This window comes from Phycodurus eques, chromosome 1 (genome assembly GCF_024500275.1).
Source record: "Phycodurus eques isolate BA_2022a chromosome 1, UOR_Pequ_1.1, whole genome shotgun sequence".
Classification (NCBI taxonomy): Eukaryota; Metazoa; Chordata; class Actinopteri; order Syngnathiformes; family Syngnathidae; genus Phycodurus; species Phycodurus eques.
The window spans coordinates 19,401,874-19,425,552 of NC_084525.1; the positions used below are offsets into that span (position 1 = coordinate 19,401,874).

The window sequence follows — 23,679 nt, forward strand, 5'->3', positions numbered from 1 at the left end:
GAGGATAAGCGGTTCAGAAAATGGATGGATGGATGGATGGATGGACGGTGATGAGGCAAAGTGTAATTTATAAACATTTAAGCGTGTGGTTGTTCAGTGTGCTACTGTTTCCTTGCATTGCTGCTCGATACGCTATTTGCAGTCTGCGAGTGAGTGATGTCTTGCTACTATGGGATGTCATCATCAGGAGAAGCCAGCCCCCACGCCGTGACAAGTGGGATGGGTGGGGGCAGAGGTGATTGGCGAATGCGCCAATAAATGTGTGGACACTTTCAACCATCTGCCTACTTGCTCTTTTGAAGTTCGTCCTCAGTGCAGGTCAACAGGTGAGTTTTAACTAATGATAACGTGTAGTTTTGTGGTTGTCATCTTTAACCCTCCCTGTTCTCCCATATTTAAAAAATGCATATATATATATATATATATATATATATATATATATATAACAAGTGGTTAAAGGAGGGCAGAAATGTCACATTTTGTGATGGTCAAAGATTCATGACCATTTTTTGGTGTACCGAGGAAAGGGTTAAAATAGCATGAGTGATTCATTTACTCTGATTTTAATTTGGTACTAGATGTGTTTAAAAATGCTAGTAACGTGAACATTATCAATAGTGCGGTTACAGTATATACTTGTTTCTTCTTTAATTGTCTGTACAGTGCAATGTTTTTTAAAGGAACTTGGTAAAAATTATTCAAAAGTAATTGTTAACTATTCTATTAAAGTATCACAGGCGAGAGCAATGATGGGCTAATTTATTGCTATTGATCCACAGTCTGCTGAAATTGACACAGTACAAATGAATTTTGACCCGCTTTTGCTGTAAAGGCCCTTCTTTGACAGGCCAATATCAAGATAGGCATCTCACCACAAGAGAAAGCCTCAGATCCTAAGAATTACCTTATCTTTTGACCACAGGCCAGTCCAAGAAAACACACTGCAATTGCATCCATACCTTAACGAATACATGAGCTGCATGAAAGCTTCTACTGAAGATATTGTTGATCGTGGATTAATTTCCTGTCGGTTACCTAATATTTTGGTTACCTAAATTAGTTACATGAGTGGGCAAAATATTAGTGAGCGCTCTCCATATGATGCAGTGCAATTCCACACCCACAACAATACACGAATCGTTAAAATACCTGAAAAGTATGATTCGTATTATACACAATTACAGATGAAAATCTTATGGTGGATTATTTGATCGGAGCCTCGGCTGATGACGTCTGTCTCTCAGCACCGAAGCGGCTGCAGTCAGAAGATAAACCGCACCCTGAAGGAGGCACCTTCAGTTCTCAAAACGTCATATGCAAAATTTTGGCATCAAAAAGTTTGACTGCAAAGTTCCGCCTCTTCCTTACCTATTTAACCGCAATTATCTATGAAATAATAAATAAATAAAAATACAGGCTGATTGAAAAGTAACTCTCTATTTTAAAATACTTATTATTTATTCATATGTTGTTAATATTTTTCAGAATTTTTTTGTGTGTATATTTCATGATTAAAGGAACAAGTCTATTCTACCAAACCAACGACTTTGGAAGAACTTGAAGGATCGAATACGAGAAGTTATGTTTTCCATCCCACAAGAGTTCCTTGTGAAATCAGTTAATGCGGTTCCCAGGCGGCTTGAGAGACTGGTGGTTAATGCTGGCGCCCATATCGAATTTTAAATAAAACTCCATGCAACACACTTTCTTCTAATTATAGTTCAGAAATAAATTACAAGTACTTAAAAATAGGGAGTTACTTTTCAATCACCCGGTATATAAAAAGACCCAAATATATACATATATATATATTGCTGATACTGGGTTGATTTTTAACACTGAATAAGAAAAAAAATCTTCCTTCACTCAGAGCAGGAAGAACTGGCTCAACATGGCTGCCTTCATTCACCACTGCCCTTTCTTCAAGTCTGCCACTAAACCAGCTTTGAGGAGATCAAGTCCATTGCTCTCTTTGGCCAATCAATGTCCCATCATTGCACGTCAAATCAGCATCTGCGGGTCGGCCTCTGTAAAGGCAAATTTGATCGCCTCCCCCGCCAGTCCTGACTGTCGCCAGCTTCCCACGCTGGAGCAACGGAGGATGTTTGCTCAAACGGCTCCTCAGGTGGTGGAGCCGGCGGCGTCGAAGGCTTGCCCTTTCGTCACCTCTCGCATTGGGATGGTCCAAGCCAGTCCTGAAGTGCAGGAGGATGTCAGAGAGGGTAGGAAGCAGCAAAAAACATCAACAAACGTTTGAAAAGGAGTTTGAAATGATTATAATGACGTGGCAAACTTGCATGCTGCTTTGACAGGTATGATGATTTCTCTGTTGAAGGATTTAAGGGAGTCTATTTTCCCCAAATCACCTCAAGACAACACCATCACTCACCTCCTCAAAGACAACATGGGTTTGTATGGTGACAATAGAGGTGTAGTATGAGTTAGGTTATGGTTTAAACATCATTTATACGGTACCAATTAAAAGCATCTCTAAGATCCAAGCTAAGGTGCGCATCGTGGAATTTATCATTACTTTTCACTGTTATTGTCCACTTGCATTGGTGTCAGGTGGGCGAATGACATGGGTGTCTATACTGATACTAGAACCAGATGTACTTCAACATTAACTCCACCAGCTAAGATTTGGGTAACAAAAGTTATTGATTTTGACCACTCAAGGTTCAAGGTTTTTCTTTATTCATCTCCCTTAGGAGAAATTTGTCTTGGAGCAAGGGACAGCTGCATACATGAATACAAGCAATCATACATCGACATCACATGCAGTATGCTAGTTTGTCAGGTATTTGCAATACGTTATCATTTAAACATGCTTTATACACAATATACTCAATTGTGAGGTCCAAATTAGGCTGCAGATCACGGAATTAACTGACGTATCACTGGTTCTGTTCACTTGCATTGAGGCCAGGTGGGCACAGTGACCCACCAGATCTAGGATATGGCACCGTGGTGAAAAAAGCTTGGTGTACATCATAGCTGGCATGCACCTTGTAATGCACATTGCCACCTTGTAGGACTGGAGTTGAAAATGTTTGTCATTGTTTGGCCTTGGCAGATGTCTGTGCCATTCTAATATACTACAATTGATCATGTCTATGTAGTTGGGCCCAGCTATGATTACGACTACTTCTTCTCCGAGAAGATCGCCGAGAAAAAGAAGGACCATACTTACAGAGTCTTTAAGACTGTAAACCGGAGCGCCGGCTCGTTTCCTTTCGCTGAGGATTACTCTGTGTCCGACCGCGAGGGGTCCCAAGTGTCTGTGTGGTGCAGCAACGACTACATGGGGATGAGTCGGCACCCTCGGGTCCTCAGTGCCATCAGGTAACATGAAGGCAATTGCACTGTGGATGTACCTGTGCATTTGGAGCTCAGTCTATGTCTCCTGTTATTTATGTAGTTCTCTCACTATATCGTGTTAACCGCAGCCCGCTATATGGAAGCTTTTACTGTGGGACATATCCACTTGTCTATCTTGGAAGTCTGCCATTCTGTATAATGTGTCATCTTATTTTGCTCATCAGTGAGGCCCTGTGCAGAAACGGTGCAGGAGCAGGAGGCACCAGGAATATCTCAGGTACCAGTAACTTTCACGTGTCTCTGGAGAAGGAGCTGGCCCAGCTCCATCAGAAGGATGCCGCTCTGGTCTTCTCTTCCTGCTTTGTGGCAAATGACTCCACCCTCTTCACTTTAGCCAGAATGCTGCCAGGTATAACCCTGACCTCCACTTTGACATATCAAAACAACAATGCTGCTGATTTTGGATTATATCTTGCACAAAGTGACCATGGTATGGGTATGCCACCAAAAATTTAAATCAGTTCCTTCTTCCTTTCCAGCAGTTGATAAGTTCAATCCATCCATCTATTTTCTATAGCAGTTTTCCTCATGAAAGCCAACTCTGCTGGAAAGACTTTCTACAAGAGTTTACAGGGTCTATGTGGGAAATTTTGCTTACCGTATAATCTCCCCTGTAGTCTGACCCAAAAGTGTTTGATGGGAAGTTCTTAGACATCTAACTACCATACCTTGCATTGTGGTCTTGGAAAATAAAAGGCCTTCCCCAAACAATTTCTTAGAAAGTGTAGAATTGTCCAAAATGTATTTGCATGATGAAAAATTGTGATCAAACGGATCGGTGGTGGATCATTTGGCTACACGTCTGCCTCACAGTCAATAGGTTGTGGGTATGAATCTCTGCTCAGGCTTTTATGTGTGGCGTTTCCATGTTTTTTTCTCCCACATGCCCAAAACATTCATCCATCCATTTTCCACCACCGCATGATGGAGCCTATCCCGGCTATCTTCGGGCAAGAGGCGGGGTACACCCTGAACTGGTCGCCAGCCAATCGCAGGGCACATTTAAACAAACAACCATTCGCACTCACATTCACACGTACGGGCAATTTAGAGTCTACAATCAACCGACCACGCATGTTTTTGGGACGTGGGAGGAAACCCACGCAAGCACGGGGAGAACATGCCAACTCCACACACGTGGGGCCGGGATTTGAAGCCCGGTCCTCAGAACTGTGAGGCAGATGTGCTAACCAGTCGGCCACCGTGGCGCCCAAAACATTCATGTTTGGTTTAATTGAAGACCATCAATTGTGGGAAAAAAGGTGGGAATGGTTGTTTGTCTTTCTGTGCCCTGTGACTGACTGCGAGCAGTCCAGGCTGTACTCGGGCCTCTCACCCAAAGTCACCTGGCATCGGCTCCAGCTCACCTGTGACCCAGAATGGGACAAGCAGTTGAAAATTAATGTGTAGACAAATTAACTGATGAGGAGGTGTATTACAAGTGAGCGATTAATGGTGTGTGTTTGCTGTTCCACTCACAGGCTGTGAGATTTACTCTGATGCTGGGAACCACGCCTCAATGATTCAGGGCATCAGGAACAGCGGATCCGAGCGCTTCATCTTTCGCCACAACGACAGTCGACACCTGGAGGAGCTTCTGCAGCGCTCAGACCCAAAGACGCCCAAAATAGTGGCATTTGAGACGGTGCATTCAATGGATGGTGAGGATCACAGCATGTTCTATTCCATTTGAAATTGTAGACAGATCCCACTCCCACCCTTGAATGTACTTACAATTAGATTTTACAGATAGCTTCCTCAAGATTATGAGCAATATTTGAAAAAAATCTACTTGTGCAAGGATGTATCAAATAGTCATATTTGCAGTGGTAAAATTGCCAAACTAATAATGGGTCCTCGCCTTCCTCTCCCATCTCCTGGCGCCCTCGCCCATCATTGCTCGCGACAGGCGCTTAACCTTGCTCATTTCCCACATCCTGTCATATACTGCCCGTTTCTGTCTTCTCTCATTTTGTCCTCTTGGTTAGTTGTTGCATGTCCTCAACGTGTGCCCCCCCCCCCCCCCCCCATCCACAAATAAGAACACGATTTGACTTTTGTAACATTACTTGTGGTCAAATATCTAGACTGTCTAACTATTATTCTGCTGTGGTTCCCCTATTCCACTTGTCCGTTCTGTCCCTCTGTCTGTCCCCTAACACCCTTTATTGTAAACATCAGAAATTACAAAATTAAAATTAAAAAATAAGCAGAGGGAGTATTTCAAACTCCCCTGTTGCACAGCAAAACTGTTCCGGCACAAAAGGCATACAAATCCACCAGTCTAAATGGCCATGCAGCTGAACAGGACAGGTTAAAAAAAAAAAAAAAAAGAAAGAAAATGGGATTGGTAGATTTGGGAGTGTTAATTTTTTATGCACTTTGAAAGTCTTTTGTCATCCATCATTGTTTTTCGTGGGAGGAAATTGTTATTCTGCTGCAGCTTTATTTCTCTCTATTATCTTTTTAGCATCTCTGTAAAAAGTAAATAAATTGTCTTAAATTGACATATTTTAAATTTTCCTAGTCATAGGAAACCCTACTCTTTTCATTTTATAACGATAACCTATGCATTTAAACAAGCGCTTTATCGTCTCAACTTGGGCATTTGAGTCATATATTTTTCTGATCTGTTTGTTTTCAGGCGGCATATGTCCCTTAGAGGAGCTATGCGATGTGTCTCACCGTTACGGAGCGCTGACATTTGTTGATGAGGTTCATGCCGTCGGCCTGTATGGAGCCCATGGAGCTGGAGTGGGGGAGCGGGACAATGTAATGCACAAGATTGATATAGTGTCTGGGACTTTAGGTGAGCGTCTTATGTGGAGAACCCTCCCTTTTTATTCACTATTTGGATTTATTTTCACCGGCCACACTCTCCTCTTGGCTAAAGTCACACTCACACCCACTCGGTCTAACTGTCACTGTCATAGTGCCAACATTGCTATGATAACTCACACATGAGGGCCTGGAGAGGAGGCGCTCTCATCACAGGAATCAGAGGGTTATCAGCAGGGTGTCAGCTCTACTCCCGCTGCGGCTCTTGTGATAAAATAACATCAGAGGTTGTGTCGACTTTTATGGCAAATTCAAACTTTTAGCTAAAAATGTGCAGGCAAACCGACATTTACACTTTAAACCAATACGGGATTACAAAGATTGATTTCAAAGTGTTTTGAGTCATAACAGTAGTTCAAATAACATATACCTGTAGTATGACTTCATAACAGAGTTGGAAGGTTTTCGTAAGCAAGAAACTTGAAGATACACACCTAAAATCATCCTGACATTGTATCTTCTTGTTCAAAAATAAACATTCTAAGCTGCTATTTTAAAACAGGGCATTAGGGCAGACATCAGTGTCACATTTGAATTTTAAACAGACAGATGAGCCAGGTCATTCGCAGATGATAGCGTGCATGCTAGAGTATGTTTTTAAAAAGGCAGCGGGAGCAAAACTGAGTTCGGTTGTACTTTATTGAAGTATTTAACACGTTATTTTTTTATAATTCCTCATCCACAAATCCATCAATGTCCTCATCTTCTGTATCCGAAATGAACAGCTGGGCAAGTTCTCCATCAAACATGCCGGGTTCCCTCTCGTCATTGTCGGAGTCAGTCTCATTTCCGGGGGGCTGTTCAGCAATGATGCCGGCCTTTTCCTGCTTCCTCCACTTGCGAACCATGGATTCGTTGATCTTGAATTCTCTCGCGGCTGCTCGAGTCCCATGTTCCTCTGCGTAACTGATAGCTTGCAGTTTAAACTGTGCTTCGTAAGCGTGTCTCTTCGTAGGTGCCATTTTCGGGGGTCCTTAGCCAAACCGATGTTGTTTGCACATACCGGCGCTATATACCTACTGGGGGCGTGCCTTTAGCGTCCTTCCCCCTTTAACGTCCGCATGCTGTCCTCAGTCACGTCAGCCTTTCCTCTATATAAGCAGCGTGTCGGCAGGAAATGCTCCCAGTCAGTCAAGCGGAGCGCTCATCAAAGTCACACAACAACATTTACAGATTTTGGAGCTCGGTGCACACATAAGGCGCGCCGCATTATAAGGCGCCCCGTCCATTTTGGAGAAAATTTAAGACTTTTAAGTGCGCCTTATGGTCGTGAAAATACGGTACACGTATTTATTAAAATACATGTTAAATGTGTATTTAAATTGGTTTATTTTACTAATGTGTGTTATTTTATTATTTTCAATAACTCAATAAATGAAAAAAATTAATAAGCACCTTTAAATTATTCATTTTTCATTCATTTAAAAAACAAAAACAAATCCCACAGTAAACAAAGGACCAGTGTAACCTGCTTACCTTATAAGAACTGCACAAAACAAGCCTCTCTGAAATAGAAAATAGTTTCATTGAGATGGAAATACTGTATTTTTAGAAAAAGGTGTCACCTGACCCCATAAACAATCTGCTGTTCCAGGCAAAGCCTACGGCTGTGTGGGAGGCTACATCGCCAGCAGCGCCGCCCTGGTGGACACGGTGCGATCATTTGCAGCCGGCTTCATCTTCACCACCGCCCTGCCCCCCATGGTCCTGGCCGGAGCCCTGGAGTCTGTGCGGGTCCTTCAGGGCCCCGAGGGTCAGTCCCTACGCAGAGCCCACCAGAGGAACGTCAAACACATGAGACAGCTGCTTATGGACAAGGGCCTACCTGTGGTCCACTGTCCAAGCCACATCATCCCCATACGGGTATGGAGGTTTCCCAACAAATTTAAAAATCATCGAGTGGGTTTTTTCTGGGTACTCCGGTTTCCTCCCACATCACAAAAACAGGCATGGTAGGTTAATTGAAAACTCGAAATTGCCCGTAGGTGTGAATGTGAGTAAGCAGAAAAACAGATAGGCCTACCCTGGTAGTCGAAGTACTGATTCAACTCTTAGTAAAAAGGCACAGACTCTGAAATGTTCCGAAGTAACAAAGTGAAAGTAAAACCATGGATGGAGAATATTTTTGCTTCACCAAATCGGTTGTCGTCATTGTTAGGCCTCCCTATTTCACATCTGTACATGCCACTGCTGTCAAGATGAAATAACCTTCGTCTGTTTACATCTTTTTGTTTATATCGTGCCATCATCCGTAGCAGGTGAAAAAAAATTAATGAGCCCATTTAAAAAAAAAAAAAAAGTGTAGAAAGTAGATATTTGTTTTCAAATGTAAGGAGTAAAATTAAAAAGTCATCAGAAAAATAAATACATTGTATAAAATAAAAGGAAAAAGCAGATAGCTGAAAAAATCTACAATACAGTAACAGTGAACTGTAGTTGTATTGTGTTACCTCCCACAACTGTATATTATTGTATGCATGAAACAGGTTACAGTGGAATTTTTGTTTTTTGGGGGAAAAAGGTAGGAAGAATGTTTTAAAGTGTAATTCACTAACTTCCCTTCATTGAATAAGAAATCAAGATGTTTGGTGGGCCACATCTTAATCGCCACCTACGGCCATGAATTTGTACAGCGGACAATGATTCACTGTCACATAATCACATCATGTGCCGGCATACCTAATGAAGTGTCCAGCAAGATTTGGTCATCACAGTTGTTTTTTGTTGTTATTCCCATCTGCAGGTGGGCAATGCAGAGCTTAACACCAAGGTGTGCGACATCCTGCTGGAGAGACACAACATCTACGTGCAGGCCATCAACTACCCCACAGTGCCTCGTGGAGAGGAGCTGCTGCGCCTGGCTCCGTCTCCTCATCATCAGCCTGCAATGATGGAGTACTTTATTGGTGAGTGGCTCTTGTTTTGTCCTTTGCAAGGACCAAACTGCCGTTGCCATCATTGTTGCTGTCATCTTGGGACAATTAGTGTTGTTGGTATGGTGGTTGTTGTGCCCCTTGTTCTCCGGTCCCTCCCCGAATTGCTCAACCACTCTATCCTGTTTTGTCACTCTATTGAACCTGGTTCCCTCTACTCTGACTGTCCATCTCAACCCCACCGTCTGAGGAAGAGGGTCGCCCCACAGAACCTGGGTTCTGTTCGAGGTTTCTTCCTTAGAAAGAGTTATTCCTTGATTCCGTTGCCAAGTGCTTCTACATGGAGGCTTCAGTTGATTTTCTTTCATGTATGAGGAGTGCGGTTCTTGACCTGCTCAATGTGTAAAGTGCCTTGAGATAATTTTCTGCACCATATAAATAATTTCATCTACTCTCCCAGGCTAACACATATCAACGCAAATGTCACATTCACAGAGAAACTGGTGGACGTTTGGCAAGAGGTAGGGCTCAAGCTAACCAACCCCACGGCAGCTTCCTGCAAATTCTGCGACCGCCCACTGCACTTTGACCTCATGAGTGAATGGGAGAAGTCCTACTTTGGAAACATGGAGCCCCAATACATTACTGTGTCTGCATAGAGGACATGGAATCTTACCAGCAACTTAAGCAGTACTTCAAATTTACTTTAAACACATTTTGCTTTCTATATACCAGAAGAATATAAGTGTTAATCTCTAACATATCACCATTTAGGATTGTATAGTTTATTCGTGTTTCATGAATGACTGCTTGCAGTTTGTAGATGTGGATATGATGGGAATTATGCCTCTCCTAGTTTAAAAGAATAAATCCTGCACATTGGGCACTTTCTTATCTAGATGTGTTGGTTTGAATTAAACAAAGTTGTGTGAATTCCATCATGTTGTATGATAGAACCATTGCATTTGGCTTCCACTTCTAGAAACAAATCAGTCAGCAAACTGACATCAAGGATTCTAGCTAATGCATGCCGTTGGTTCATTCATAAATTAATACCTGTAATCTCTCTAATAAGCTCTAATTGTCTTTTTTGAGCTGTTATTTTCTTTTCTAAGGCACTTGTTGTATGTACACTTGAATGTTGTACATAAAATAATGGATTAAATTTTACACCAAACATGACAAATGTGAAAAAAAAATCACATTCTAATGCCAAATATATAATTAACTTTAAAACTGACAAAATATTGTATTTTGTGTCAAAATAGAAACATTTTAGTCGCATTTTTGGAAAATACTCCAGCTTCACCATAACATAGTGCTGAATTTTAATGGGAATAATTGTTTTTGTTTGCTTATCCAGTATTCATTTTAAATTTCTCATTAAATAAAGTGAGAATGCATGTACAAACTTTAGACTGGTCTTGAATTCTTCCCAGTTGTTAGGACGTAAGGCTTTATAACAATTATCATTTCAATGGCATTGTGAATTTGTATGCGCATGTGCCCAGAAATGCCTTCTTGATTTGTTTGGCAGCAACAGTTTAAAAGCACTATTGCCTTGGTACATACCCCCCGCAAATAACAAAGATTCACACCATATCAAAATTTTACACATTTGTTGTCATTCGTTTGGATAATTGATTTTTCGCATTAGTTCACACTAATCACATTAATAGGCCACATATGTTGTGCCGGCACGTGACCGAATACATCACGGACTTTTTTGACTGTGAGGTAAACATAGTTGAACATTGCAAGGAACAGTTGCATTGCCATAACTGTATGACTCGTATGACCACTTCTTCCAAGCGTGTGATAGGAGGGGAAGTGTACTAAACATGAGTATGCATCACAGCACAAGTTTTTGCCAGCCAACGCACTGAACTGTAGGTGTCAAGCGGGCCCAAGGATGGGGCCGGGTATTGAACCCGGGTCCTCAGAACTGTGAGGCTGACGCTCTAACCAGTCGACCACCGTGCCGCCCCCTAAATACCGTGGGGGCTATTTTTTTTATTTTCTTTTCAAACTAAATATGAATTACCTGTTCAAAAGAAAGGAAAATATAAAAATGTTGTTGAATTAAATAGAATATTTATTCATCATTGCTAGTTGACGTGCACTACTTACATTCTGCCAACAGAAGCTAGTTCACAAAAGCAGTCAGTCTTGCCAACTTAGTGATTTGGTTGCTATATTTAGCGACTTTTCTGACCATTGGAGCAAATGTTTTTTTAAAGCGACTAGTCAGTTAAAATCCCGCTAAGAATGTAATCATTTTCACATTTTGTTCCATATGACAAGAGGGCGGCACGGTGGACGACTGGTTAGAGCGTCAGCCTCACAGTTCTGAGGACCCGGGTTCAATCCCCAGCCCCGCCTGTGTGGAGTTTGCATGTTCACCCCGTGCCTGCGTGGGTTTTCTCCGGGCACTCCGGTTTCCTCCCACATCCCAAAAACATGCATTAATTGGAGACTCTAAATTGCCCATAGGCATGACTGTGAGTGCGAATGGTTGTTTGTTTCTATGTGCCCTGCGATTGGCTGGCAACCAGTTCAGGGTGTACCCCGCCTCCTGCCGGATGACAGCTGAGATAGGCTCCAGCACGCCCGCGACCCTCGTGAGGAGAAGCGGCTCAGAAAATGGAATTGATGGATGACAAGAGCCTGGAGGAAGGCAATCACTGAGTCATTCACGCTGAACATGATGTCCATCTATACGTTCCAAAAAAAGTGATTTAGCCATATTGGAAACGTTTGACCCAAACTGCCAATATTTTGCCGCGGTCACCTTGACTCACATGTACAACAAATGCTGCATGCATGCGAGGATTTCAGATACATGTATATGTGATATGTCACTATCATATCAGAGCTTTTAATTCTCACAAAGCCAAGGTAGGGAAAAGTAATAGGTTTAGTATGTTTGTTTATTGGCACACTGTTCCCCAAACTATTTGTAGGTATGGACTTGGGAAAAAAATATATAAAACAAACAAAAAATAATTACTGCACATTATTTAGTGTACCCCAAAGTTCAGCTGGAAGTCCCCAGTTTGAAAACCACTGTCCTAAAAGATAGTGGACTGGGTCACCAATTGCTTTGTGGACTCACTAGTTGACATTACAGGGGCTGGCCATTTCTCGTTTGACCTTTGCCCTTAGTCGGCGCAGTTCTGCATTGTCGCCGTCCACAACAAGGCCACACTCAATCAAGGCCCAAGCTTTGCTGAGCTGCTGTTCGCCATACTGCTGCAGTGCGCCCCTCAAAAAGCACTTGGCCAGACGGAGCCTCCCGGGACCTTCGTCTACACATCGGATAGTCCCCTCCCTGTGGAGCTCAAGGGCCCTGCTGTAGTCCTCAAGAGCATTTCCTTCTCTGGAACACAGCACCAGGCTGCGTCCGCGAAAACACAGGTCTTCTGCCCATACTTGGGGACTGTCAGACCGGCTGGCATCAGAAGAGCCGTGTTTCTGAATGACTCGATCGAGGTCGGCTATGCTCCGCTCGTGTAAGCCAAGTTGAGCGAGGCAAGCTGCCCGCTGGCGAAGATACTGGAGTCTGTGTTTGTCTGCTGCTCGTACTGCCACAGTCAGGAGAGAGAGGGCCTGATCCCAGCATCCATCTGAAGACCTGCTGCTGGCATCCTGTGCTGCTGCCTGCATAGGAATAAGATGCATCAGCCATGCACAAAATCATGACCACTTGCAAATAAAATAAAGTTCAGTTTTGATTGACAGTCGGAACAGTAGGTATTACAGTATTCCCCTGCAATATCATGGTTCACATATTGCGGCCACGGTACATCGCTGATTCCTATGTGGAATGTACTGTATCTACTTGTCCATCCATCCATTTTCAACACCGCTTATCCTGGTTTGGGTCACGAGGCTCTGGAGGCTAACCCAGCTGACTTCAGGCAAAACCTACACCCTGAACTGGTCGCCAGCCAGTCGCAGGGCACACATAGACACGGACAACCATTTGCACACCGTCACTGACTGGGAACTGAACCCACGGTGCCCGCACCAACGTCAGGCGAGTGCACCGCTACAACATCAGTGACTGTATCTACTTGTCTATCATGAAAATCCTTGCCATATCCTGGGCATTTCTTCTATGATGTTGAAATCTGAGGTTTGTAGTGATTTTTTTCTTATGGGCTTATATGCATGGAGAGCCACAGTCACTGATCCACGTTTCATTCGTTCATTGACAGCAAAGAGAACAGACGTCACTGCGGCTATCCTGCGTGCAGTTTGCCTTTATACTCGAGCGCAGATGTGCTCACCAGTCGTCCACCATGCCGCCACGTTTGGGAACTGAGGACACAAATTGTTGAAGCTTTGTAGGTGGAATGCTTTCCCATTTTTGCTTGATGTGCAAATTCAGTTGCTCAACAGTCTGGGGTCTCCGTTGCCATGTTTTGCACATGATAATGTGCCACACATTTTCAATGAGAGACAAGTCTGGACTGCTGGAAGGCCAGTCTAGTACTCGCACTCTTTTACGATGAAGCCACGCTGTTGTAACACGTGCAGAAAGAGGCTTGGAATTGTCTTGCTGAAATAAGCAGGGACGTTCCTTAAAAAAATGTTGCTTGGATGGCAGGATATGTTGCTCCAAAACCTGTATGTCCCTTTCAGCATTTATGGCACGTTCACAGATGTGCAGGTTACCCATGCCATCGGCAATGGCACCTCACCATACCATCACAGATGCTGGCTTTCGAACTTTGCACTGACAACAATCCTTTTCCTCTTTGGCCTGGATGACACGACATCCATGATTTCCCAAAACATTTTGAAATGTGGACTCGTCAGACCACAGTCAACTTTTCCCACTTTGCGTCACTCCAGCTCAGATGAGCTAGGGCCCAGAGAAGCCGGCGGTGTTTCTGGGTGTTGTTTATATTTAACTTTGCATTTGCATTTTAGATGTAGCAACGAACTGTGTTAACTGACTCTGGTTTTATGAAGTGTTCCTAAGCCCACGTGGCGATATCCTTTACACAATGATTCTGGTTTTTAATGCAGTGCTGCCTGAGGGATTGAAGGTCACGGGCATTCAGTGTTGGTTTTCAGCCTTGCCGGTTACATGCAGAGATTTGTCCAGATTCTCTAAATGCTTTGATGATATTATGAACCTTAGGAATACAATAGAATATTTGCAAACAAGTAATAATATTTATCAGTTCGAACATTAACTATCTTGTCTTTGTAGTGTATTCAACTGAATATAGGTTGAAAAGTAGTTGCAAATCATTATACGGTATTCGATTATTATTTACGTTTTCGACAGCGTCCCAACTTCATTTGAATTGGGGTTTGCAACACAAGACACTAAAATACGTACAGTATTTTTTTATATACCTTTACGCTTGCAATTGTTTTCTGTGCGTGCTCAAAGTGCGTGGAAATTTTAATATTTTTAATACTCTCTCTATACCATGGATTTTCACTCATTGTGGTTAAGTCGAGAACACGTCCCCAGCAATAAACAGCGTTTTACAATACATTAATTATTTTGATTGTGGAGTTGCTCTGCATCATGAATAATATTTTTGGAGTGTCCATGTCATAATTGAGGTAACCCAATTGTTAGGAACAGCTCTCATTATGATGCTGTATAATTGCCCACCACTGCTAAATACATAATATCGGAAAGTTGAACCAAAGCAACTCTTGGACTCTTCTTGGTTGTGGACCATTAATGTGAAAAGGCTTCATCAGTTTCAAATCTTGTGCAGAGTTCCCCTATTCTTTTTTGTGGTTGGCTCCCTGGCTAGTGGCCTTTCCGCCCTCTCTAAATAGAGGAGGAGGTTTGCACCATCACTTATCAACTTACAATATTAACTTGACATCTATCCCCCAAATATTGTCTCACTCTACAGGTAAAATGTCCCCTCGCGACCCATTTTGTCACCAGGCAGGTGAATGTTCGGTGGTTATGCATAACGGTCGAATGACTGGAGTCTGTGTTTGTCTGCTGCTCGTACTACCAGCCACACCTGGCAACAACAACAACGATTTAGAACTGAAATTTGATTAAAGATGAAACGTCTTCAACAACCTGGAACAGTAGCCTTGCTTAAACTTTTAATATAATAATAATTTTATTACTGTTATTATTATATTAATATTAACATTATTATTATTAATAATTAATACCATTCTTTTTTATTGTTATTATAATGTTGCATCGAGTTGGTGTATTTGAATAATGGAAAGATAATGTTTTTACATTCACCATATATAATTAGAGCACAGACCTCCGCCAAGGTCAAACAGAATATTAATTGCCATATTTTTGCCTCTTAGCAGGTTTCCTCTTGTTCAGGGAGAATGAAGAAACAATGGTGCAATTCTAATATTGAGGTAGGGTGGTTCGCAACTTTATCCATATCCTCACTGAAATGTAATGAGTAATGGCATCACCCCTCTACAAGATTTTGCGGAAATCATTTTATTTGATCATCAAATGTCAAACATTAAGTTTGTTGGTCACTGTAGACTAATTGCTTGGTGGTGATGTGGATGCAGTGGGAATATTTGTGTCTGATGATGTGTCCGCTGCATGTGCCACATGCTTAGATCCATTACACTAATTGATGTGTAATTCAACAGCTTGGTGATGAAGTGCGGCCATTACGATAAAAACTACAATCCATACTACCCATCAGTTACCTTGGAGTTGGGAGTGCACGTTCACAAATGGGTGGTGACTCGAATTGGGTATCGAATAGGCGTGGAAACGCGATCATCGAATGAGAATTTTCTGACTCGAATCAGAACGAATCTTAAATATCATACTAATTTTATTCTGACAAGAGCTGTAACTGCCACCATGCCCTATTTACAAATAAAGATGATTCTGATTCTGATTTACAGGTGAAATTATCCAAAAGTTCATCAACTGTTTCAGCATTCACAGTCTGTGGCACAGCAATGGTCTCCATAAACTTATTGGCGGTGCTCTCATTTATGTACCTTTTCTTAATAGTGGTTGTCATTCGCTGCTCAGATTGTTTGGATGACCCTGATGAATCCATCTGCGCCTCGTGTTGCCTTATCTCCTGTTCCTCTGATTGTTTGGGAACAACTGCATCACCAAGGTCAGTGTTTTTCTTTTTGGGCCGCTGAATGACGTACACAGTAAAAAATGTTGGCTGCCAATAACTTAACCCCTTGTCTATTGAGACAGCAACCATCTGCCTTGTAAAGATGTCTGCGGTCCCAAAAAATGCCAAAATTGTCAATGAAACTCACGGGTAGTGCCGTACATACTTTTTTTGAGCCACATATTTAATTGACTTACCCAAGTGAATCGTTCATCTCCGAATCATACTAGTGGGAGAGGTCCACTAATAAAAACCTCAGAGCCAAACATTGCACTTTTGTCAGGAGATCTATGAAATCTTGCTTCAGTACCTCTGATTGCTGCTTCAGAACATCCAGGGCCCCTGTGTGCATAATGACAGATTTCACAGTTGGGTGCTGATTTGTGATCTCCAGGATTTTTTTTAGAGATATCAGACACCGTGTCATTGGTAAAACACAGTACTTTGGTGTTCTTCTCACTGCAAAAATGTTTCACATCCTTGACAGCTCGATCACCAACTATTAATGTTTGGGGTGCCATTTTTTTCTTATATGATTTAGTTTCATACCTTTCAGGGGTGGTGGGGGATGAGCATTCTTGGCCAGGGTCTTGTAAAAGTGGCTCAAATCTATTTGCAAGTCTGATGTCAATGTTTTGCATTGACTCGCGTTCTTTTTCCTTGCCCTTCGCTGTTGCGACTGTCCACGGCCGCTCACTCAGCGTTGAAGCAGCCCACAACGCAGGCCAGCCAGATTCCTCCATAATCTGCTGGTGTTGTGTCCTCCCTTTTAGATGTTGTTCCATATTTTTGGGCTTTGCTCCCAGTAAATTCCAGGGATAACTGCTGGCTGGTCCATTATTGTTTCCACAGTCCACATCCTTCCTCTATATTGAGATAAGTGGCTGTCTGTTAGCACACTTCTGCTCACCCTTTTGAGACATCTGTAGAGTGGTTTCGTTCCCTGAGTGTCCATTTACATCCACATACACTTCAAGACGAAGGATTTTCGTTTCCAGGATTGACATCCTCTGCAGCAGTCCGTGATAGCCCTCATTGGAAAAGGGAGGCATCTTGATTGCTGGTCTTGTTGCTAATAGCAGGCTTGTGCTAATTAGAAGGCCACGCTCACGTAATGGTGAGAGAGTATCAGAAAATATTGGAATATTGCAGCAACTGAATGTATCTACAAAAAAGTACAGAACCACAGGTTTACAAATATCCAAGAGTCGCTACTTCAAATATTTTTTTTTTTTAAAGAAAAACAAGCTTATCAACAAGAAAAAATTTAACCAAAAGCGAAGAAAGCAGAGCGAGCAAAAAAGTGTCTGCACTGTACAAGAGCGAGAGTAGGGTGTACAGTACAATAATGTAGTTCCTGCAGTTGATCATGGATCACGGCTGCATATAGCCATGCATATAGCTTGCTCTTGAGGACTACAGCAGGGCCCTTGAGCTCCACAGGGATGGGATTATCCGATGTGTGGACAAAGGACTGGGGAGGCTATGTCCGGCCGATGATCTCAGCGGAAGGAGACGTCTGATAGCTGCACAAGGAGCTGCATGGATGTTTACAGCAGACGGCAAAAGTGGCAGAATGAATTGGAGAAAGTTGTGCAACATCCAACACAGCTGCAGATGATGAGAGCTAGGTGGCTAGAAAGGAGGAAGAAGGTCCCAGCCAGCGTGGATTTATGTATTTTACGGCACCGAGACAGGGGCAAAACCAACCTGGGTTCTACTTTTGGCCATGGTACGACGAGGGATCCTGGTTAAAGTAAAAACAAAAACTTTTCCAGAGCGAGAAGCAGTAACCAAAACGGGCAACCAAAGTGCAGCTGCATACATTCTTTTGGGTTAAATAGAAATCCTGGCTCCGCCTGTGCGGAGTTTGCATGTTGTCCCCTTGCCTGGGTGGGTTTTCTCAGGGCACTCTGGTTTCCTCCCACATCCCAAAAACATGTGTGGTAGGTTGATTGAAGACTCTAAATTGCCCGTAGGTGTGAATGTGAGAGTGAATGGTTGTTTGTTTATATGTGCCCTGCGATTGGCTGGCGACCAGTTCAGGGTGTACCCCGCCTCCCGCCCAAAGATAGCTGGGATAGGCTCCAGCAGCCCGCGACCCTAGTGGGGATAAGCGGTAAAGAAAATGGCGTGATGGATGGACAGATAGTTTTCAAAGCATCAAATTGGATTTTTCATTTGTTGGTCAATGGCATGTCTTTATTTCGGAATAGTACAAGGAGTAACGATTCAATTCTGATTCCCAAGTAATTTATTACTGTCAGCACGAATAGCGAATGGGGATTTAGAGTGCAAGTCTGAGTCCAACTTGGAGTTCAACCATTCCCCTTATGCGATTTACTTTAGTGTATATTGTACCTTGAGGGACAGACTTCCCAACAAGGAATATCAGTTTAACATTTTGACCCAGAGAATTGTCTTTTTAATCTTTTTCAATCAATTTCCAAGGCTTGGAAAAATTGACAGTGCTATCAAAAATCATAAAAGGAATTTGCTGATTATGGCTCACTAGAAATTGCACACCTTTGCTACCTGTTTCCTCTGATTGAGTGGGATTAGAGCCAACAAAAGGTCCAGACACGACGGCTCTTTCTCAGCGAGCTTGCAGAGTTTGCGAGCTGCACTGCAATAGTTGTGCTGCCAAGCCTCTATCACACCTGCCCTGGCCTGAGCTGCAGAATCTCTTGGCTCCTGGCTCAACACCTGGCTCAAGTGGGCACCTGCTGCCTGCACTTCACCTAAACAGATGGACCATAACAGGAGGAATACAAATATCAGTGAAAACTTGGGCAGAACATTTCAAGGAAAGCCACGCTGTGTATTCAGTACGCAAAGATTGTCTGAGTCACACCTTTGGCTAAAAGTATGTCAACACAGAGAAGCTGCCATCTGGCGGCTGCGCAGTCAGTCCTTATCAGAGCAGCACAAATTATGGAAGCCTCCCTGAGCTGCTCCTCATGGCAGGGGACAGCATTGGTGACCAGGACGTCTGACAGGCTGCTCCTGCAGAACTGATGCAGCCAATCACAGACCAGTTTGCGTGCCCTGTCCTTGAGTGACACAAGGACTTTGGTGACCTCATCAATGTTTATCTGTAGTGCCTCCAGGATGTCATGCGTGCATTCCTGCAGGTGAAGGAAAGGCTGAAGCTTATTTTGCTGGGATGGAATCAACATTTTAGGGGGCAAAATTAATCTCTAAAATACAGGGGCATCTAAATAAATAAGACCATTGGGAAAAGTGAATTCATTTCAATACTGCAATTAAAAAAGTGATAGTCATATATGTATATGTATATATGTCTCGAGAAACTGGAGTCAATCCAGAAGTATACCGAATTTCCTTATTTGGGTTACGCGTGAGCTGAATTCTATCCCAGCTGATTTTGGGAGAGAGCTGGGGTACACCTGGACTGAGCATCAACTAATCACAGGGCACATATACACAAACAGCAATTCGCATTCCTACCTATGGACATTTAGTCTTCATGGAATGTGGGAGAAACCCGGAGACAAACTCCACACACAAAGGAGCCCAAATTCGAAAACCAAACCTCAGAACTATGAGGTCATACTAACCACTAGTATATATAATTACATTTTTAAAAAATGATCAAAATTACTTTTAAATCTAGAAATTTGGTAGGCGGCAGCACAGTTGCCTTCCTGTGTGGAGTTTGCATGTTCTCCCAGTGCTTGCGTGGGCTTTCTCCAGCTACTCTGTCTTCCTCCCCCATTCCAATTCAGCTGTTCAGTGCAGGATGTACCCCACCTCTCACCGAAAGTCAGCTGGGATAGGCACCAGCGCACCCCTAAAGAGCATAAGCGGTATAGAAAATGGATCCAAAGAAATTAGGTAAAAATTGGACACCTGAGAAGTTCATATGCTGTGTGTTTAATGAATCTGTACAACAGTCAAGTTTAAATTTGTTTATTGAACTATGAAATAAACAACCTTTTCAATTATATTTTAATTTATTGAGATTTACCTGTACATTTGGGGATAAAAAATAATTGGGACACCTGGAAATTAAACCAATAATGAAAAATGCATGCAAGCATCCAAGAATGGTTTTATGGGCCCATCACAGGTTATTGTGGAAAAGAAAAGACGTGTGCCCCCTTGTCTATATCTGTATGTCTGAGTTGTACCTTTTGCTGGTTGAGCAGGAGGTATGTGAAGCCTCTTCCACAGAGGGCTTGAACATGTTTGGGGTGTTCCTTGAGAATGGCACTGAAATCAAAGATAGCTGTCTTTCTTTGGCCGAGCAGAGCATAACACCTCCCTCTCGCCAACAAGAAGTCTGTTGCATCGCCACCTGGGAACATTAGAATTACTTGGTTTGTTCTCACACCACCAACATATACCAGAACTTTTTTTTTTTTTTTTTTTTAAACCAGCGATGATGATGGCGATGGAGAGGTACGCCACAGCCTCCCTGATGGCGCTATCCTTCGTCGTGCCATCCAGGATGCGTTTGGCAGCGGCGTGGCAGCGTGCCTGCAACAGTGTTCGGTCCTTCTGCTTTGCCACCGCCAACAGGGGGCGCAAGCAACTGGTGTCGCCACATTGAATGAGCTTTTTTAGCAGCTGTAAGTGAGGAAGAAAGGGAACTACAATCTGATTCTTTCACTGGAAATTATGAGAAAATGTAAGCATTGTAAACATGACTGCATATGCGAATACAGATTAATCAATAAACTTGCTTTGGCAGGAACTAAATCCTAATGAAGAACATCAATTCACCCAAAATCTTTATTCCACAGAAGCAAGCAATGCCACACATAAAAAAATCATGAGTAGTTGATGCCGCCCTTAAATTTTTGTATAATTGTCAATATTAATCACTTAAACCGTAAGTATACAACAAAAACTGCTCCCAAAACAGTTTCATATTATTTAAAACTCATCTTGCAACATAACGCTTAAAAGTAAATGGCTTACAGATTATTTGATATCAAAACAATGCACCGGAATTATGTTTTTACATGCACATGTGGCAACAACGCTCTGTAAATTCCACTAACAAGCCAAGATAAACTTAGCTCCTCCCCAACATACAAAGCTTGTTTCTCAGGATCGCTGGAGTCATTTACCATTCAGACAGGGCTTTGGGGCTATCTTGTGGCATTTTATGAAAGACCACAAAAACCCTGAATAGGTGAGTTTTTCAGTGAATAGCTGGGGATAGGTTCCACAGGAACAAAACAAAAATATGTGAATTTGTCAATAGTGAACCGCGAGAATGCAGGTATTCGTGTATTTGAGCCCACCAAGTTTTGTGGTCGATGGCCTGTTTATTAATCCTGTTACAAAATAGTTGTTTTATTGATTTTCTGCTTTATTCCTGTGACAAAGGCTGACAATTAATAGTAAGCAATTAATAGGGGTCATATTACGTGTCGTTTGTAACAATTACCAGACCCCAACTTACAGTGGGTATGGAAAGTTTTCAGACCCCCTTAACTTTTTCTCTCTTTTTTTATATTGCAGCCATTTGCTAAAACCATTTAAGTAATTTTTTTCCACATGAATGGGACACACAGCACCCCATATTGACAGAAAAAAAACGGAATTGTTGAATTTTTTGCAGATTTATTAAAACAGAAAAACTGAAATATCACACAGCCATAAGTATTCAGACCCTTTGCTCGGTATTTCGTAGAAGCACCCTTTTGAGTTAATACAGCCATGAGTCTTTTTGGGAATGATGTTTTTCACACCTGGATTTGGGGATCATCTGCCATTCCTCCTTGCAGATCCTCTCCAGTTCTGTCAGGTTGGATGGTGAACATTGGTGGGCAGCCATTTTCAGGTCTCTCCAGAGATGCTCAATTGGGTTTAAGTCAGGGCTCTGGCTGGGCCGTTCAAAAACAGTCACGGAGTTGTTCTGAAGGCACTCCTTCGGTATTTTAGCTGTGTGCTTAGGGTCATTGTCTTTTTTGAAGGTGAACCTTCGGCCCAGTCTGAGGTTCTGAGCACTCTGGAGAAGGTTTTCATCCAGGATATCCCTGTACTTGGCCGCATTCATCTTTTCTTCGGTTGCAACCAGGCTCCCTGTCCCTAAAGCTGAAAAACACCCCCACAGCATGATGCTACCACCACCATGCTTCACTGTTGGGACTGTATTGGACAGGTGATGAGCAGTGCCTGGTTTTCTCCACACATGCCACTTAGAAAAAGGCCAACAATTTCTATTTTGGTCTCATCAGACCAGAGAATCTTATTTCTCACCATCTTGGAGTCCATCAGGTGTTATTTTTAGCAAACTCCATGCAGGCTTTCATGTGTCTTGCACTGAGGAGAGGCTTTTTTTGGGCCACTCTGCCATAAAGCCCCGACTGAAGGAGGGCTGCAGTGACGGTTGACTTTCTAGAACTTTATCCCATCTCCCGACTGCATCTCTGGAGCTCAGCCATAGCATCTTTGGGTTCTTCTTTACCTCTCTCACCAAGGCTCTTCTTCCCCAATTGCTCAGTTTGGCCGGACAGCCAGCTATAGGAAGGGTCCTGATCGTCCCAAACGTCTTCCATTTCAGGATTACGGACGCCACTGTGCTCTTACAGACCTTAAGTGCAGCAGAATTTTTTTTGCAACCTTGGCCAGATCTGTGCCTTGCCACAATTCTGTCTTTGAGCTCTTCAGGCAGTTCCTTTGACCTCATAATTATCATTTGCTCTGACATGCACTGTGAGCTGTAAGGTCTTATACAGACAGGGGTGTGGCTTTCCTAATCAAATCCAACCACTATAATCAAAGACAGCTGGACCCCAATGAAGGTGTACAACCATTTTAAGGATGATCAGAGGAAATGGACAGCACCCAAATAAGTATATGAGTGTCACACCAAAGGGTCTGAATACTTATGGTTGTGTGATATTTAAGTTTTTCTTTTTTAATAAATCAGCAAAATATGTCAACAATTATGTTTTCTCCTGTCAATATAGGGTGTTGTGTGTACATTAATGAGTAAAAAAATGAACTTAAATTATTTTAACAAATGGCTGTAATATAACAAAGAGTGAAAAATTTAAGGGGGTCTGAAAACTTTCTGTCCCCAATGTATAATAATAATAGCATTGAAAGCTTTGTTAATGCATTGTTGAACTGCTGCTCCATGTGTCACTAATGAGAAGTACATGGATCGGTAGATGAAATTCAATATTGACCAACAAATTATAAAAGGAAATAAAAAGGGAAAAGACAAGAGGTTCCTCTATACCTGATTGGTGTCATAAAGAAATCCCCTGTGCAGCTGCAGCAGGGTGAGTCGGGCCAGGATGGCTGCCCGAGGACTTGTAGGCCCGATGGAAAGCAACAGCAAGCGATACGCCTCCTCCACTCGTCCCAGCTGGTACAAGGCATCTGCTGCTAAAATCTGAGGCCCATCATCGCCTGCTTGGAGCTCCATGAGCAGCACAGCAAGGGAGTGAACACCAGCAGGAGACCTGATGTTATATTGG

At 42.7% G+C, this 23,679-nt stretch overlaps 1 protein-coding gene across 4 annotated transcripts; it reads left to right on the plus strand.

The window, feature by feature from the left end:
* The first annotated feature begins 187 nt into the window (after window positions 1-187).
* Window positions 188-10,508, plus strand: alas2 (aminolevulinate, delta-, synthase 2). 4 transcript variants are annotated; one of them, XM_061681776.1, is made up of 10 exons: window positions 188-326; window positions 1,871-2,222; window positions 2,313-2,408; window positions 3,123-3,345; window positions 3,546-3,730; window positions 4,863-5,042; window positions 6,026-6,190; window positions 7,814-8,082; window positions 8,963-9,125; window positions 9,588-10,508. In XM_061681776.1, the coding sequence occupies exons 2-10, from the start codon at window positions 1,892-1,894 to the stop codon at window positions 9,749-9,751; spliced, it is 1,776 nt and encodes a 591-aa protein (XP_061537760.1). In that variant the 5' UTR covers window positions 188-326; window positions 1,871-1,891; the 3' UTR covers window positions 9,752-10,508. The 4 variants fall into 4 exon arrangements, with proteins under 4 accessions (XP_061537760.1, XP_061537769.1, XP_061537788.1 ...); XM_061681785.1 differs by having other exon boundaries at window positions 3,546-3,598; XM_061681804.1 differs by lacking the exons at window positions 1,871-2,222; window positions 2,313-2,408 and having other exon boundaries at window positions 308-326.
* Window positions 10,509-23,679: the final 13,171 nt, after the last annotated feature.